We start from the raw sequence: 18,387 nt of genomic DNA, 5'->3' as shown, positions 1-18,387 counted from the left end.
ACGCCTTGTTTGCATGTCACTGACTGACACTCATTGGCTTTGGTTTGAGGGCTTGGTCCAAAATGGCACCCTATTCCCTAAATAATGCACTGGCCCTGGTCAAAAGTAGTGCACTATATAGGCAATATGGTGGCATTTCAGACGCAGTCCAGTTCACATGTGGTGGTGCTGCTGTCTATGTACTGATGCATGGTGAAAGGTCTCGTCTTGCATGTTTCACTTACTCACCAGCTCCCGACGGGGACTGAAGGAAATGGTTGGTTGCTCACAAGCTTTTTCTTTTTTTTTTTTCACAAGACTATAGTTGGTAGTTACTGCATATACAGGAAGTTGGGCTGCTTTATTGCACACAAAAAATATTATCGGCGTATTTTGTTTTGGGAAGTCACATTTTGAAAAGGTTAATGAAAATGGTTTGCTATATTTGCTCTCTGCTTTAACTTCCCCAGCCAATACCCCGCCCCTCTCGCCTCTCCCTGCTGTCATCATTTCTCCTGTTCTCCCATTGCTTCACTTCACCCCTGCCCCCACCTCTTTTTACACGCGTTGCTTTTCAGGCTGTCAATGTTGCACACTTTGCCCATGATACCATGTGAGTGAGGAGGTAGTTCCTGGGTTCAGTAGTCATATATTGACATACTTTGGCTATCCCTAAACCATTAGGCCCAGCTACAATTGTCAATTTAGCGTTCAAACAGCCCCTATGCCAGAATTGTATGAAAAAGTGCCAAAATAATGGAAATGCTTGAGTAAATGAGGGTTGCAAAGTATATTAAAGCAGGTGCTTACACACAGGTGTGGTTCCTGAGTTAATTAAACAATTAACATCCCATCATGCTTAGGCCATGTTTAAATATGCTGGGTTGGCCATTATTTTGGCTACCGTGGCTATGCCCCCATAAGACACTGCCCCCCACAGGGCACGAGTGGTCACTGAATGGTTTGATGAGCATGAAAATGTCAACCATATGCCATGGCAGTCTGTCACCAGATCTCAACCCTGTTGAACACACATGGGCGATTTTTGGAGCAGCGCCTGAGATTTTCCACTGCCATCACCGAAAATGTAATTTCTCGTGGAAGAATGGCGTTGCATTCCTCCAATAGCGTTCCAGACACTTGTAGAATCTATGCCAAGGTGCATTGAAGCTGTTCTGGCTCGTGGTGGCCCAACACCCTATTAAGACATTGGCATTTCCTTTATTTTGGCAGTTACCCATACACTATAATAGTTGTAAGTTGCCTGTGATGATACATAATACATCACTTGTCAAGCCACAAACAGGCAAATTACAATATCTCGACGCTACATATTTACTGCGTGTGTAGAACACCAGAACACTACATCACTCGGTCTTAAACTCCTCCCACTAACGTCTCCTTGGTAGACTACAATACCCACACTGCACTGCTCCCTCTCACTTGTCTGTCTTTCTGTCTTTCTAACGCACGCTTCCCACCGGGTGTGATCTCCACTTTTTCCTCGCAGGGCTCAACGTGCTCCCCCAGCCACACTACCGCCGCGACCACCACCCCAACCCCCACTGTGACCTCTTGACCCCACCCAGGCTGACCTGTGCTGACCTGCCCCCCCGGAGCCCTCGCCTGCAGGCCAGCCCCCAGCTCCGTAGACTGGAACGGCACCAGCAACAACTACTAGAACTGCAGCAACGCAGAGAACAGCAGGGAAAACCCAAAGAAGAAAAGGACGAAGAGGCGAGGAGGAAGAGAGAGCAGGAGATGAAGAAGAAAAAGGAGGCGGAGCAGCAGCAGGAGGAGGAGAAGCTGAGGAGGGAGGAGCTGAAGCAGAGGCAGCAGATCATGCAGTGGCAGCAGGAGCTGGAGGAGCAGGCACAGCAGACGTCACCGCAACAACAGCCCCAAAAAGGGCAGGCAACAGTGCTGCTTTCGCCTTCCTCTGGTCTCCATACCATTTATGAAGCCCTGGAGAGTGATGAAGAGGGGAAGGAAATGGAGGTTAATGTCCAGCTCGAACAACGCGAAGAAGCCCCGCTGGAGAAAGAGGTTGACGGTAACAGTGACCGTCGAGAGGTATTGGATGAGGACGGAGCTGATAGCAACTCCACCTCCACTCTCAGTCCCTCTCCAGACTCCGCCGAGCAGGAAGAGTCCCGGGACGTCTCCCCAGAATGCCCCCCTCCCCTGGACTTGGACTGGGGGAAGAAAGTTGACATTGTCCAGCAGCTGATCAACCAGACCTTGCTGCTGACGGGCGACGGCTGCTCCTCCCTGCTCCTGCTGCCCGGAGGCACCTTGAGCCCCCTGGAGGCCAGCCTGTGGCCCAACCTGCTGCCCCCCCTCACCCCTCCCTCAGCCACGGTCACGTCGGTCAGCAGCTTCTCCCCGGAGGCCCCCGGCCAGTCCCCCCAGGGTGAGTGGACAGTGGTGGAGCTGGAGACACACCACTGAGGGATGTAGAGACGTGTGTGTGTGTGCGCACAGTGAAGACTCACCACTAATGGTCGCACACACTGCTCCACAATATTATTCAAGGTCTGTCAGTCACATCACTGCTGTACACAACGCTACTTTTACTTTACTTGCCATTCAACACCACTGCAAATACAACACTACTGTTTGATACACTGAACTTATACCACTGTATTTTCAAACATGATACCTTTTGAATGGGTGGCAAAGGACACTGACACCACGGTCATATCAATCACAGACTGACTCACACTGGAATTTTACACCTCTCTCTCATGCCAAAACTATGTTAGGTTACACACCAGCAGTCCCAGAGGGCTACTACCTTGATTAGACTGGTTGACTGAAGCTTCTGGGCCAGCTATTTGGGTAGAATAGTGACAACTTGTTAGCCATTGAAGCTAAAACTACTGTATTTTAACATTTATTTACCTAGGCAAGTCAGTTAAGAACTAATTCTTATTTACAATGACGGCCTAGGAACAGGGGGTTAACTGCCTTGTTCAGGGGCAGAAAGACAGATTTTTACCTTGTCAGCTCAGGGATTCGATCTTGCAACCTTTCGGTTACTAGTCCAACGCTCTAACCACTAGCCTCACACACACACAATATGTTTTGATGGGGGGTCCTAGGTGGTTCAGTTAACACTGAAGATGTTGCACTACTGACTTGGTTTATGATTTATTGGTCTGAATTACTGATGAAAAACTGCACTTGACTAGACCAGTATCCTATAATGATCACCCTGAACCTGTCACTCACTCAATGCCTGCTTAGCTTTGTGCTTCAAAAACGGTTTGATTTACTCGAGAGCAGCAAGTCATAGAAATAGAATCCCTAGAACAGTCACAGGATCCCCATTCCAATTGCTGAGGGCCTTTATCCTTTCTAGGGATTCTATTTCTATGGGCCAAGTTCCTGTTTTTCTGACATCAAACCAGAGGCCTTCGAACCAGCTGAGGTAAAACACTGGTTGGCCGTATCTGTTAGAATACGGTTATTTATCATCTCTATGATGAATGCCACCATTTCAGGGTGGTATTTCACTAAGCAGGATCTATTTTGTGATCCAGCTTAGTGAAATACACCTGGGTGCTAATGAAATGGTTTGTTTCTGTTGCATGCTACTGCTGACTCCGATGAAGGCCGCCGGAAATATCGGTTTATTTTTAGTATTTTTTTCGGAAGCACTCACGTTTTTGTTCTGAAGACTTGGCCCCATATCCTGGGTGGTTTTCCTCATGTTTGGTCTTGTTTCTGTGGTTACGGATGATGTCATAATGGGGGTGGGAGTGGTCATGACATTGATATGAGGTAATGGAGAAATGAATAGGTAATTGAAGAGGGTCAGAGTGTAAGAAAACACAGACTATTGAGTAGATTACTCTGGGGATATAACCGGTTCTTCTGTGAGGCTGCTGGGTACTAGCCTGGTACCAGATCTGTTTGTGCTGACCATCTGCCCAACTCCTATGGTTGTTTGGTGTGATGAAGACCATAGGCGTTGGGCAGATGGTCAGCACCAACAGATTGCCAAGATGACACAAACTGATTTGGGACCAGTCATGGGTTTTTGCAGGTTAATATTGGGGTTAGTCATGAACTATATTTGAAGGATGGTGGTACAGAGTTAACCTTGTGGATGTGTATATGTGTGTGTCTGGGTGGAAAGGTACTGCATGTGAAGAAAACAATTTGCATTACCTCAGTGGATTGTGAATATAGTAAATGAGTATGTCCATTAAGCCTATACTATGGATTTATAGAGCGTTTGAAAATTGATTTATTGCTCCATGTACCTTCAGTTTGAAACCTGATCTGACATGAGTCAAACACTGTCTTTACTATTAGGGTACTTGTGTTCAAATGGGAACTTGCATTAAGCCTCACTGAAGTTGATTTTCCAACAGGAGTGTCATCTATTTAGCAGAAACATGGATTTTGTAATTGTGGTTGAACTTTGAGCCCTAAGGACAGTCCACTGTGTGGGGCAACGATCCTGGATGGACAGAAACGGGTGGTTGTCCCAACAGGGGTTGGAAGAGCTGTGAACGCTGAGACACTCCTTCATATACCATAGGGATGGACTCGACTGTTGATACAACCACTCTGCTGTGAGGCCAGAGCTAGTAGATACTATAGGTATCTGGAAATCAAACCCTTTTCCACCACAGGCACAGCAAGCAAGGGCCCTTTTTTTTATAGAAATGGTAGCTAGATTCTCCAGTGTCTTTTTCAAGCCGTTTTCCATGTGTAGCCAAGTGGCTGCCATTTTCTAAGGCATTTTGGTACATTCCGATTTGAGGGCTCTGCCACTTCTACTCCAAAATCCCAAAGCGACTCGCACAAGGCATCGGTCAAAGCTGGACTTTATCTCGTGTGTTTTTAAATGTTTCCTCACTGTAGTGTTTTGTATATTGTTAGTGTATAGTATTACCGAAAGGGGAGACTCGGACCATTTATTGCAATGACGTGAACCCACTGGATTTTTATTTTGTAGAGAATATTTTAAAGTACGGTAGATGAAGAGGTGACATTATTTATAGATTAAAGCAGATCCTGTTTTAGAGAATGAAGGTTAATTGTTGTAGATGTAATGGTTTATTTAAATTCCAAGATGTGACCTTTGAACTTCTGTCGGCACTACACTTGTAGACCTTTTTTTCTTTTGTTTGTATGATGTTTTGCCTGCATTTCTTAAAGATCTTTTCGATAGTTATCAGGGGATATGAAGTGACTAGACCGTGTTCAGTGCCCGTGCTTCCATGAACACGCTTTGGTACATTTTTATATTTTATGTAACTGATCAAACCATCTACAAACATTCACGTCTAGCTGGTGTAGAAATTACACTGTAGTAAGTTACAATATCATGCAAGTTACAGAACTATCACACCCAATTGACATGTCTGGGAATCACTAGTACTGAAAGATGTGGAGACTTCCCCTCTTTTTGTAAAGTTCTGTAATTTTATTTTAAAATGAAGGGAAAACCCCGTCTAATGTCTATTTTTGTTGAAATTAGGTTGGCATTTTGACATTGGAGTTCAAATTACGGCAGCTTGTTTAAATATGTAATAATTCCTTGAGGTTCTGTGACTTTGTGAAGGACTAATGTGTTTGTCAATGTTTCAATGCATTTTATTTAGAGAAAATAAAATGATTTTCTTTTGCCATTGTTGTTCTTTCATTATTAACACTTCCAACTCATTACCTATTTAAAATGGTGGCCTGCGGCCCTCCCAGGGTAAGTGTTGGCCATAGCAAGTAGAGAGAAGTCAGCTCTCATTTCCAAATACCACCTTGGGGCTAGATTCAATCCGCAGAAGATCTGTGGAGACTGCATTTCATGGTCAGTGCTGCATATGTCCACTTAATCGGAACAGATTGAATTCTACTTACGGTCTGTTACATTGCTTAGATTTACAGTCAATAAATGGCAAGAGGGGGATAATGCTTTTTAAAAATATGTTAACTGACTTGCCTAGTTAAAAGGTTCTAATGTACAATGACACATTCTAATGTACAATGACTGCATACCCCGGCCAAAACCAGACTACGCTGGGCAAATTGTGCGACGCCCTATGGGACTCCCAATCATAGCTGGATGTGATAGTCTGGATTCGAACCAGGGACTGTAGTGACGCCTCTAGCACTGAAATGCAGTGCCTTAGACCGCTGCGCCACTCGGGAGCCCAGAATGTTTTTGGTCTTTCTTAGTCTTGCTTGCCAGACAGGGCAATGTCACCAATCACTACCCTGGGACATTGGGATCTTTTTTTAGACCAGAGGAAAATGTGCCTCCTACTGGCCCTCCAACACCACTTCGAGCAGCATCTGATCTCCCATCAGGACCAACCCCGCTTACCTTCAGAAGCAAGCCAGCAGTGGGATGCAGGGTGGGATGCTGAAATGGCATGTGACTCTCGCCAAGAAGAGACCCAGTGAATGCCACCTCTGTCAAAAAACGCTACAACACCACCTGTAAATTGAAGGCCCATGTCAGACTCTGTCACGTGTAGAAACCCTGCACCTGCCCCTTTTGTGGAAAGACCTTCAAACACAAAGGACATCTGTCCAGACATATGAGGATTCACACAGGAGAGAAACCCTTTGGCTGTGGTGACTGTGGGAAAAGCTTCAATCGGAAAGGGAACCTGAACTTGCACATACTGACTCACACAGGAGTGAACGTCCAAAAAGAAAAACAAACAGAATGAAAACGCAAAGAGGAAACAAATTAGGACAAGAGTTCAGGACAACACTTTGGAAAAGCAAAGCAACTCTGGATCATTCATTCTCTGGGTTTCAGATAAATAGATGTCATGAATTTACTTTTGTAAAACGTTCTATGGGTATCTGCTAGCATGCTAGTAACGCTTCAGTGATACACATCAAGTTTGATTTGATCTAACAGTACAGAGTAGTTAAACTCACAGGTCTGATGTTTTCACATCATTATAAACTGGAATTCCTGCTAGTTTGTTTTGGAATGTTTCCAGAATAGTCTGACTTATGTTATTGATACATAAAAATATATATTCTCCAATGAAATGTGTCCTTGCATTTGTCCACTAATATTTGTTATATGTTTTGTCTTAATGTTGCTCATTTATGATACTGATGTAATCTTGTATATTACATTTTTAAATACTGTTAATACAATGTATTTGGTAGGCAACTACAGACTGATCTATATGGTCCATTTGGTGTGTCCCTTTTATATACAGACCAAAATCCCACTAATTTACCATGCCTGCCTCTTTTTGCCTGCTTTGTCATATATCTGAAAGGGGTAGGTGGTAAAAAAAACAAGGACAAATAAAACCCACATAAAGACCTAGAGCTCTATTAAATCCGTATGACGGGAATTCAGCGTTACAGCGTGATTGAACTTTAAAGGCAATGTTCCTGCGTTAGCAGAGACTCCATTCATGGTAAACGCTGCTTAAGTGGGATCAATCAGAAACGACCTTCAAATGTATACTTTGGGATTGTGGCCTTCATCTACTTCCCCATTGTCAGATGAACTAGTGGATACCATTTTATGTCTCTGTTAGAGGTAGTTAGAGAGAGTTTCGCGAACCAATGCTAACTAGCGTTAGCGCAATGACTGCAAGTCTATGGGTATCTGCTAGCATGCTAGTAACGCTTCAGTGATACACAGCACCTCCATGTGGATGGAGTTTTACTTCAAGCTCCAGAAATAGAGGGGGGAAACAGTTTTAATTAGTAATAGGATGATCCTTTTTTGCATGAACTGAATTGAAAGACACTACATTTTAACACAGGCGACTCTTGACAACTGCAACGGCTTGGGACTGATGTGAAAACATGCATTTAAAAAGAGAATGCGCTTATCGGAAGCAATTACAAAGAATGTCACTGAAATGGGACTGGACAAACACTGTTGTGCACTTAAAACAGAGTTTTCACTCATCAGGAATCGACTTTAAATCATTACTTCCATAAAGACTCAAACAATATCCTGAATGAGCAGCATTAGGTCAAAATTTATGACAAAAAGACAGATGGAAGGAGATATTTTCTGGAAAGTGTAAACATTTTTAATGTATCAATAACATCAGCCAGACCATTCTCTCATCACCCTGAGAGACATTCAAAAAACAAACGACCAGATATTCCTGTTGGTAATAATGTGAAAACATCAACAGACTTTCAACAGCAGACCGGTGAGATTCACATAATACCGCATACTACTGTTTGATCATTACCTCACCCTTCAAATAAAATGAAACTTTATTTACAAAGAATATTCTGTAAAAGTAAATTCATCACACATCCATTTATCTTAAGAGCACAGCATGAATGGTCCAGAGGTGGTTTACTAAGACTGTTGTCCTCATCCTGCTTTTTTATTCCCATCTGTTGATAGAATATATTTATCCTATTTCACTTTCTTTCAGTTTTCATCCTGTTTTCTATCTTTCTTCCTTTGTGGACCTTATCCACATGTTTCACTAGATAAGCCTTATGAGCTAATCTTTTACCACAGACTAAGCAGCCATGTTGTTTCTCTCCTGTGTGAGTCCGTATGTGCACCTTCAGCTGCCCCCTCCGATTAAAGCTTTTCCCACAGTCACCACAGCTAAATAGTTTCTCTCCTGTGTGAATCATCATGTGCCTGAAAATATTTCCTTTGAGTTTGAAGGTCTTGCCACAAAAGGGGCAGGTGCAGAGTTTCTCCATGTGACGGATTTGGACATGGGCCTTCTATTTACAGGTGGAGTTGTTGCTTTTTTTGCAGACGCTGGATCTCTTCTTGGCGAGAGTCACATGCCCCTGCAGGTCAGCTTTCAGAGCAAACGTTTCACCACAGTCAGGGCAGCCACCCTTTTTTTCGAGACGTGGTGCTGGGTTTGGAACGGTGTTCCCCGATTGATGGGTTGGTGGGTCCTACTGGGTCGCTGCTTACAGCTGAGCTGTGGCTGGAGGCATTGTTTTGTTTATCTGGAGGGTCACAGGAAGTGTCTAGATTCTTCAGACAGGTCACAGTACCTCCTGATCACATTCGCTTTTCACACAGGGAGTAGTGAATATAGAGTCCTTGAAGCTGCTCTTCCTCCTGACTGGTCTTGACTTCCTCCTCTTCCTCTTTAATCTGTGTGGGCTCTGGGTCCTCCTGCCCCAGACAGGGGCTCCACTTCTGCTCACAGTGCTGCTGCTCAGCAGGAACCTCTTTTTCAGAGACAGTGAGAGAGAGCTGCAGGGAGTTTGGAGGGAAGGTGCAGTCTTTAAACATCAGTGTCAATAAAAACTGAAGGCAGTGAATTGAAGAAGTAAGCTGAAATTGTAATAAAATAATGTTGAACTAGAATCTAAAAACTATTTTCAAATACTTATCAATAAACTAAACATAAAAAGCTATTTGTTTTCAAAAAATTTCCATCATGAATTATACATTCAAATCACTTCCTGTTTTTTGTGACAGGCAAGGTTTTTATTCATTCACGGTAAAAAATGTAAAACAACTTCTTAAAATTATTTAGATTATGATCACTGTTAGCCTAAACTGTTTCTTAATTGAGTAGAACTGTATATAACTGTATATACAGTACCAGTCAAAGGTTTGGACACACCTACTAATTTGTACTATTTTCTACATTGTAGAATAATAGTGAAGACATCAAAACTATGAAATAACACATATGGAATCATGTAGTAACCAAAAGTGTTAAACAAATCTAAATATATTTTAGATTCTTCAAAGTAGCTACCCTTTGCCTTGATGACAGCTTTGCACACTCTTGGCATTCTCTCAACCAGCTTCACCTGGAATCGTTTTCAAACAGTCTTGAAGGAGGGGGGGTGGGGGCTAAGTAGACCAGAGCCAGCCATTACTGCATTGGTGCCTACGGGAGAGCCAAAGGATTTGTCCGTATATTACAGATTTCCCCCCACACACAGTCATGGTAGTACATTTTGGCCTAATTTTATGACAAACCAAATGTGTTCTGCGCATTATGAGCCCAAACCTTTCAGTTAGTAGATTAGAAGAAACGTCACTGTTTGAGGTCTGTGCAATTTCTCAAAGTGACCTGAAGCAGTCTAGGACAGCTCACATGAGAAAGCATGCTAATGCGAGAGGGGGATAGCCCACTTACACAGACCAGAGCGTTTACCTTTTTTTTTTTTTATGTGAAAACGTGGCAAAGCATCATCTAAATTCCTTCAGTATTTCTGGCTTCCACCATTTTAAAGTAGTTGGGATTCCTATGGGTTGGGAGGGATCTGCCAATGATCAGAGCATTGTCTTCTTCAAATTGGGTGCTATGGTTTGTTAATGGCTTTAAGCTATATCAAAGCAATCTAGTGGCCACAAATGAATGACATATCATTTGGTTCAGGACTCCAACACTGCAGGTGGCGGTTAATCATAAATATTAGCTTCAGATTTTTTTCAAACACAAAAGAAAAGCCCAATTGACTACATGAAAATGTAGATAGCGTGAGCAGCACCATTGAGGCTGTCACAGACACCATAATGGCACAAATACAACGTTTAGACGTCTTTCCATCTCTATATTTAGGTACAAACCTATTCTACTTAGTTTTATATCCGGTGTAATCCGCAGGTGTCTCCGTAGCCGATCATTCTCCTCTTGATACTACACTACTGTTTTCTCAACTGCCCCGAAAACCTCAACAGCAGCCGCCGTTAAACGCTCATTTAAGAACACATGCAGCAACTGCAGTTTAGACGTGTTTAGTTGTAGTTTAGTCAACTGAGAGTTGGATATTCAGCTAGCACACTAGCTTCGTAAATGAGGAAAGAATGGTGGTAAATTAACAAACCAGAAAATCAAGTTTGTCTTCTATTTGTATCAGTGAGGGCAAGCCCATTTTCAGTCAACTGAAATGCCCAAATCTGTGGAATTCTAAATTGGTGACACGCCCCCTTTTGGGGGGTAGAGTATAGTCATACAGATTATAGTTTTTTTGAGAAAGATAATACAAAAAAATGTTAGAGTGGGGTGAGCTCGCGAAGAACTTATTTGGGGGAAAAAAGGGTACCCCAGAAATTCTTGTGGAAAAATGGGGTCGCTGCTGAAAAAGTTTGAATAACACTGGTTTAGACTGAGGGGTTGCCTCCCACAGTTTACCATGAGGGGATTCGGTTAAGATGGCCAGGGTTGCATTGGCTATGGCCCGTCACATGATAGGGGTGCCCTGCAAAAATGTCTCTGTACCCGTGGCTAAATAGAATTGCATGATTTTTTAAAATAACAACATTTTCTCTCCAACCCATGGCAAAATGTGTAGAACTGCAGAACATTTGCTTTCAAACTGCACCTTTTTCTCTATGCCCAAATTGTGTAGACTTGCAGGAAATTAACTTTAAAAGTGAGATTTTTCTCTCTGCTGTCAAGAGGGGAGGCCACTAAACATTTGTGCCCGCTTGGTGGGGGGGCCCTCCAACCAAATCTAGCTTCCTCTCTCTTTCTCTCTAGTCTTGAGGCTGGATTATGAGACAGTACAAGTTTACTCGTACTTTAAGACACACTATACTTGAGTCGCAACCATGACTAGTTGTGTTACTTAGGCCTATATCATAGCAATGAATACCATGGCATCCAGACACTTACCATTATAACCAGCCATGTAACAAAATTGTGACATTTTAGGCCATAATGATGAGGTTTTTCATTATTGCATTATCGTGTCATATTGTAAAATCAGCTATACCACATTTAGGTGTTTGGTTTGCATTAACAGTAGAGGCTAAATAATCTATCTTTTTACTCTTAACAATTGCCATTACTTCACATTGTGGTTTAGGATAGATTCTTATACACCCACAAACTATAAGGCTACACCTGAATGCTTAAGGTAATGTCTCCATCAACACATATAATCTACCAATATAGCTACTACCCATCCCATCCCATAATAGAATTAGGTATTGGGAAGGTGCAGGCTCATTTGTTTTGCCCCCGCTAGATATGGCTATATCGGTCCGCTACATTCTAAAAGGAAAAGGTTTCGGCAGTATCCTTTGAAGGGGTTCTTCAAATTGAAACGGTGGGGGAACCCCTATAAGTTCTTTGAAGAATCCTTTTTAAATGGACCTCTAATAACCTTTTGAAGAATCGTTTGGGGTACATTTTTGAACTACTCGCCCCCTTCCCGTTATTCTTATTCTTATTAATAATAATACGCTTAACAATGACAACAATAACACAATTTTTATGTTCTCAGTGTTTATTGTGATTTCAGTGGCAAAGCAGAATAAAAAAAATCGAAATATGAGGTAAACTCCCAGCAGAACCCCAAGTCCAATGGGTATATCCTCTGGCCTGTTGATGTTAATGTGTTGATGTCCTCCGTATCCATAGCCAGAATGATTTTACAGTGCATGGTGCTCAAACAGGTTTCCTGTTATATTCATCAAAGGTGTAGGGAGGGTGAAAAAGAGTAATTATACAGATGATGAACAAAACATGCACACGACAGTATTCATACCTGTTTTAGTGGTGAATGTGAATGAAAAAAAGGGTTTTGTTAATGGCTTCCATTCATATACCTTGTCCATAATGTAGAGGGCTATGGTATATTTGTCGACGAGGTAAGGAAGGAAGATGGTAAATGGGATCTGCATAAAATTCCAATACCAATTGACATACCTTTGTTGATCCATATCCATTGAATTGTGTCCATTTTCTGTTTTTAGAAAGATTTGCACAAATATGAAAAGATAGATGTTATCATCAAAAAACAATAACAATTTAGATCATGCAACACTCTAAAAATGAGGGGTTCAACAAGGGTTCTTCTAAGATCCTCAAAGTTATTCGAAGAACCTTAGGGTTCTTGGCACTGAAAATGTCTCTCAAAGGTTCTTCCAAGAACCCCATATGAGGCGGGGGTCCTTCAGCACCCTCAGCCCCCCTACTGCCCGTGGCTATGCGCATGTCCTGGATTGTGTGGGACAGCCCTGCATTTTGGCCCTTTGTATCCACGTCGTGCAGCCAAACAATCATGTCCAGAATTTTATCAACAAATTCAAACACCAGTCATTTCCAAAAAAGGATGATTTGTCCCGTGTTTCAGTCAGTCATTCCAGCCTGTCTTTTTGCAGCATAGAGGAATAGGCGAAGCGATTTCTCTCTCGCTTGCCTTCCCGCCTTTGGGACAGCGACACCCATTGTTAGGGCGGAAACATGAGCATCTCGTCATTATATACAGATCTCTATTTGCAAAGCATGCCATTCCATGAGCGTAGCATTTGTTTTTCAACTCGATTCAATGGGCAACAATCAGTCCCCCATGACAACAAAATCATAAACAACAGAGAAGGGCTGGCTAATAAGTCCTTCGATTTGGGGTCATGCTCAGGTAAAACAATTTGTCTAATCTATCCTTCGATATTTCCAAGTCCTATTCTTGAAGATCAAGGGATATAACATTTATTGGAATGACTGGAATTCTGATACTTTGGTTTTTAACGTACAGATATAATTTAATCGTATTATTATATGTAGTAGAAAGTGATGGGTTAGAAGAAGCCTACATAACCAACCCATAAAATAACGCACGCTTCCCACCGGGTGTGATCTCCACTTTTTCCTCGCAGGGCTCAACGTGCTCCCCCAGCCACACTACCGCCGCGACCACCACCCCAACCCCCACTGTGACCTCTTGACCCCACCCAGGCTGACCTGTGCTGACCTGCCCCCCCGGAGCCCTCGCCTGCAGGCCAGCCCCCAGCTCCGTAGACTGGAACGGCACCAGCAACAACTACTAGAACTGCAGCAACGCAGAGAACAGCAGGGAAAACCCAAAGAAGAAAAGGACGAAGAGGCGAGGAGGAAGAGAGAGCAGGAGATGAAGAAGAAAAAGGAGGCGGAGCAGCAGCAGGAGGAGGAGAAGCTGAGGAGGGAGGAGCTGAAGCAGAGGCAGCAGATCATGCAGTGGCAGCAGGAGCTGGAGGAGCAGGCACAGCAGACGTCACCGCAACAACAGCCCCAAAAAGGGCAGGCAACAGTGCTGCTTTCGCCTTCCTCTGGTCTCCATACCATTTATGAAGCCCTGGAGAGTGATGAAGAGGGGAAGGAAATGGAGGTTAATGTCCAGCTCGAACAACGCGAAGAAGCCCCGCTGGAGAAAGAGGTTGACGGTAACAGTGACCGTCGAGAGGTATTGGATGAGGACGGAGCTGATAGCAACTCCACCTCCACTCTCAGTCCCTCTCCAGACTCCGCCGAGCAGGAAGAGTCCCGGGACGTCTCCCCAGAATGCCCCCCTCCCCTGGACTTGGACTGGGGGAAGAAAGTTGACATTGTCCAGCAGCTGATCAACCAGACCTTGCTGCTGACGGGCGACGGCTGCTCCTCCCTGCTCCTGCTGCCCGGAGGCACCTTGAGCCCCCTGGAGGCCAGCCTGTGGCCCAACCTGCTGCCCCCCCTCACCCCTCCCTCAGCCACGGTCACGTCGGTCAGCAGCTTCTCCCCGGAGGCCCCCGGCCAGTCCCCCCAGGGTGAGTGGACAGTGGTGGAGCTGGAGACACACCACTGAGGGATGTAGAGACGTGTGTGTGTGTGCGCACAGTGAAGACTCACCACTAATGGTCGCACACACTGCTCCACAATATTATTCAAGGTCTGTCAGTCACATCACTGCTGTACACAACGCTACTTTTACTTTACTTGCCATTCAACACCACTGCAAATACAACACTACTGTTTGATACACTGAACTTATACCACTGTATTTTCAAACATGATACCTTTTGAATGGGTGGCAAAGGACACTGACACCACGGTCATATCAATCACAGACTGACTCACACTGGAATTTTACACCTCTCTCTCATGCCAAAACTATGTTAGGTTACACACCAGCAGTCCCAGAGGGCTACTACCTTGATTAGACTGGTTGACTGAAGCTTCTGGGCCAGCTATTTGGGTAGAATAGTGACAACTTGTTAGCCATTGAAGCTAAAACTACTGTATTTTAACATTTATTTACCTAGGCAAGTCAGTTAAGAACTAATTCTTATTTACAATGACGGCCTAGGAACAGGGGGTTAACTGCCTTGTTCAGGGGCAGAAAGACAGATTTTTACCTTGTCAGCTCAGGGATTCGATCTTGCAACCTTTCGGTTACTAGTCCAACGCTCTAACCACTAGCCTCACACACACACAATATGTTTTGATGGGGGGTCCTAGGTGGTTCAGTTAACACTGAAGATGTTGCACTACTGACTTGGTTTATGATTTATTGGTCTGAATTACTGATGAAAAACTGCACTTGACTAGACCAGTATCCTATAATGATCACCCTGAACCTGTCACTCACTCAATGCCTGCTTAGCTTTGTGCTTCAAAAACGGTTTGATTTACTCGAGAGCAGCAAGTCATAGAAATAGAATCCCTAGAACAGTCACAGGATCCCCATTCCAATTGCTGAGGGCCTTTATCCTTTCTAGGGATTCTATTTCTATGGGCCAAGTTCCTGTTTTTCTGACATCAAACCAGAGGCCTTCGAACCAGCTGAGGTAAAACACTGGTTGGCCGTATCTGTTAGAATACGGTTATTTATCATCTCTATGATGAATGCCACCATTTCAGGGTGGTATTTCACTAAGCAGGATCTATTTTGTGATCCAGCTTAGTGAAATACACCTGGGTGCTAATGAAATGGTTTGTTTCTGTTGCATGCTACTGCTGACTCCGATGAAGGCCGCCGGAAATATCGGTTTATTTTTAGTATTTTTTTCGGAAGCACTCACGTTTTTGTTCTGAAGACTTGGCCCCATATCCTGGGTGGTTTTCCTCATGTTTGGTCTTGTTTCTGTGGTTACGGATGATGTCATAATGGGGGTGGGAGTGGTCATGACATTGATATGAGGTAATGGAGAAATGAATAGGTAATTGAAGAGGGTCAGAGTGTAAGAAAACACAGACTATTGAGTAGATTACTCTGGGGATATAACCGGTTCTTCTGTGAGGCTGCTGGGTACTAGCCTGGTACCAGATCTGTTTGTGCTGACCATCTGCCCAACTCCTATGGTTGTTTGGTGTGATGAAGACCATAGGCGTTGGGCAGATGGTCAGCACCAACAGATTGCCAAGATGACACAAACTGATTTGGGACCAGTCATGGGTTTTTGCAGGTTAATATTGGGGTTAGTCATGAACTATATTTGAAGGATGGTGGTACAGAGTTAACCTTGTGGATGTGTATATGTGTGTGTCTGGGTGGAAAGGTACTGCATGTGAAGAAAACAATTTGCATTACCTCAGTGGATTGTGAATATAGTAAATGAGTATGTCCATTAAGCCTATACTATGGATTTATAGAGCGTTTGAAAATTGATTTATTGCTCCATGTACCTTCAGTTTGAAACCTGATCTGACATGAGTCAAACACTGTCTTTACTATTAGGGTACTTGTGTTCAAATGGGAACTTGCATTAAGCCTCACTGAAGTTGATTTTCCAACAGGAGTGTCATCTATTTAGCAGAAACATGGATTTTGTAATTGTGGTTGAACTTTGAGCCCTAAGGACAGTCCACTGTGTGGGGCAACGATCCTGGATGGACAGAAACGGGTGGTTGTCCCAACAGGGGTTGGAAGAGCTGTGAACGCTGAGACACTCCTTCATATACCATAGGGATGGACTCGACTGTTGATACAACCACTCTGCTGTGAGGCCAGAGCTAGTAGATACTATAGGTATCTGGAAATCAAACCCTTTTCCACCACAGGCACAGCAAGCAAGGGCCCTTTTTTTTATAGAAATGGTAGCTAGATTCTCCAGTGTCTTTTTCAAGCCGTTTTCCATGTGTAGCCAAGTGGCTGCCATTTTCTAAGGCATTTTGGTACATTCCGATTTGAGGGCTCTGCCACTTCTACTCCAAAATCCCAAAGCGACTCGCACAAGGCATCGGTCAAAGCTGGACTTTATCTCGTGTGTTTTTAAATGTTTCCTCACTGTAGTGTTTTGTATATTGTTAGTGTATAGTATTACCGAAAGGGGAGACTCGGACCATTTATTGCAATGACGTGAACCCACTGGATTTTTATTTTGTAGAGAATATTTTAAAGTACGGTAGATGAAGAGGTGACATTATTTATAGATTAAAGCAGATCCTGTTTTAGAGAATGAAGGTTAATTGTTGTAGATGTAATGGTTTATTTAAATTCCAAGATGTGACCTTTGAACTTCTGTCGGCACTACACTTGTAGACCTTTTTTTCTTTTGTTTGTATGATGTTTTGCCTGCATTTCTTAAAGATCTTTTCGATAGTTATCAGGGGATATGAAGTGACTAGACCGTGTTCAGTGCCCGTGCTTCCATGAACACGCTTTGGTACATTTTTATATTTTATGTAACTGATCAAACCATCTACAAACATTCACGTCTAGCTGGTGTAGAAATTACACTGTAGTAAGTTACAATATCATGCAAGTTACAGAACTATCACACCCAATTGACATGTCTGGGAATCACTAGTACTGAAAGATGTGGAGACTTCCCCTCTTTTTGTAAAGTTCTGTAATTTTATTTTAAAATGAAGGGAAAACCCCGTCTAATGTCTATTTTTGTTGAAATTAGGTTGGCATTTTGACATTGGAGTTCAAATTACGGCAGCTTGTTTAAATATGTAATAATTCCTTGAGGTTCTGTGACTTTGTGAAGGACTAATGTGTTTGTCAATGTTTCAATGCATTTTATTTAGAGAAAATAAAATGATTTTCTTTTGCCATTGTTGTTCTTTCATTATTAACACTTCCAACTCATTACCTATTTAAAATGGTGGCCTGCGGCCCTCCCAGGGTAAGTGTTGGCCATAGCAAGTAGAGAGAAGTCAGCTCTCATTTCCAAATACCACCTTGGGGCTAGATTCAATCCGCAGAAGATCTGTGGAGACTGCATTTCATGGTCAGTGCTGCATATGTCCACTTAATCGGAACAGATTGAATTCTACTTACGGTCTGTTACATTGCTTAGATTTACAGTCAATAAATGGCAAGAGGGGGATAATGCTTTTTAAAAATATGTTAACTGACTTGCCTAGTTAAAAGGTTCTAATGTACAATGACACATTCTAATGTACAATGACTGCATACCCCGGCCAAAACCAGACTACGCTGGGCAAATTGTGCGACGCCCTATGGGACTCCCAATCATAGCTGGATGTGATAGTCTGGATTCGAACCAGGGACTGTAGTGACGCCTCTAGCACTGAAATGCAGTGCCTTAGACCGCTGCGCCACTCGGGAGCCCAGAATGTTTTTGGTCTTTCTTAGTCTTGCTTGCCAGACAGGGCAATGTCACCAATCACTACCCTGGGACATTGGGATCTTTTTTTAGACCAGAGGAAAATGTGCCTCCTACTGGCCCTCCAACACCACTTCGAGCAGCATCTGATCTCCCATCAGGACCAACCCCGCTTACCTTCAGAAGCA

The 18,387-nt window shown here is 43.3% G+C and overlaps 1 protein-coding gene and 1 long non-coding RNA gene across 3 annotated transcripts in view; one reads left to right on the top strand and one right to left on the bottom strand.

The window, feature by feature from the left end:
* LOC139568696 (proline-rich protein 36-like) overlaps positions 1–5,625 on the top strand; it is a 55,504-nt gene extending 49,879 nt beyond the window's left edge. For both annotated transcript variants that reach the window (XM_071390716.1, XM_071390717.1), the window contains exon 6: positions 1,490–5,625. In XM_071390716.1, coding sequence (XP_071246817.1) covers positions 1,490–2,430 — 941 coding nt within the window. In that variant the 3' untranslated portion in view covers positions 2,431–5,625. The remainder of the gene's footprint in view (positions 1–1,489) is intronic.
* Positions 5,626–7,989: 2,364 nt separating this feature from the next.
* On the bottom strand, positions 7,990–10,800 carry LOC139551709 (uncharacterized). The gene is made up of 3 exons (XR_011670304.1): positions 10,511–10,800; positions 9,690–9,824; positions 7,990–9,175 (listed from the first exon to the last, which is right to left on the bottom strand). It is a non-coding gene; the product is annotated as an uncharacterized lncRNA (long non-coding RNA).
* Between the last annotated feature and the right edge of the window lie 7,587 nt (positions 10,801–18,387).

The sequence above is a fragment of the Salvelinus alpinus genome, chromosome 2 (genome assembly GCF_045679555.1).
Source record: "Salvelinus alpinus chromosome 2, SLU_Salpinus.1, whole genome shotgun sequence".
Taxonomy (NCBI): domain Eukaryota; kingdom Metazoa; phylum Chordata; class Actinopteri; order Salmoniformes; family Salmonidae; genus Salvelinus; species Salvelinus alpinus.
The sequence above is the reverse complement of the archived record's forward strand: the minus strand, read 5'-3'. Positions and strand labels throughout refer to the sequence as shown.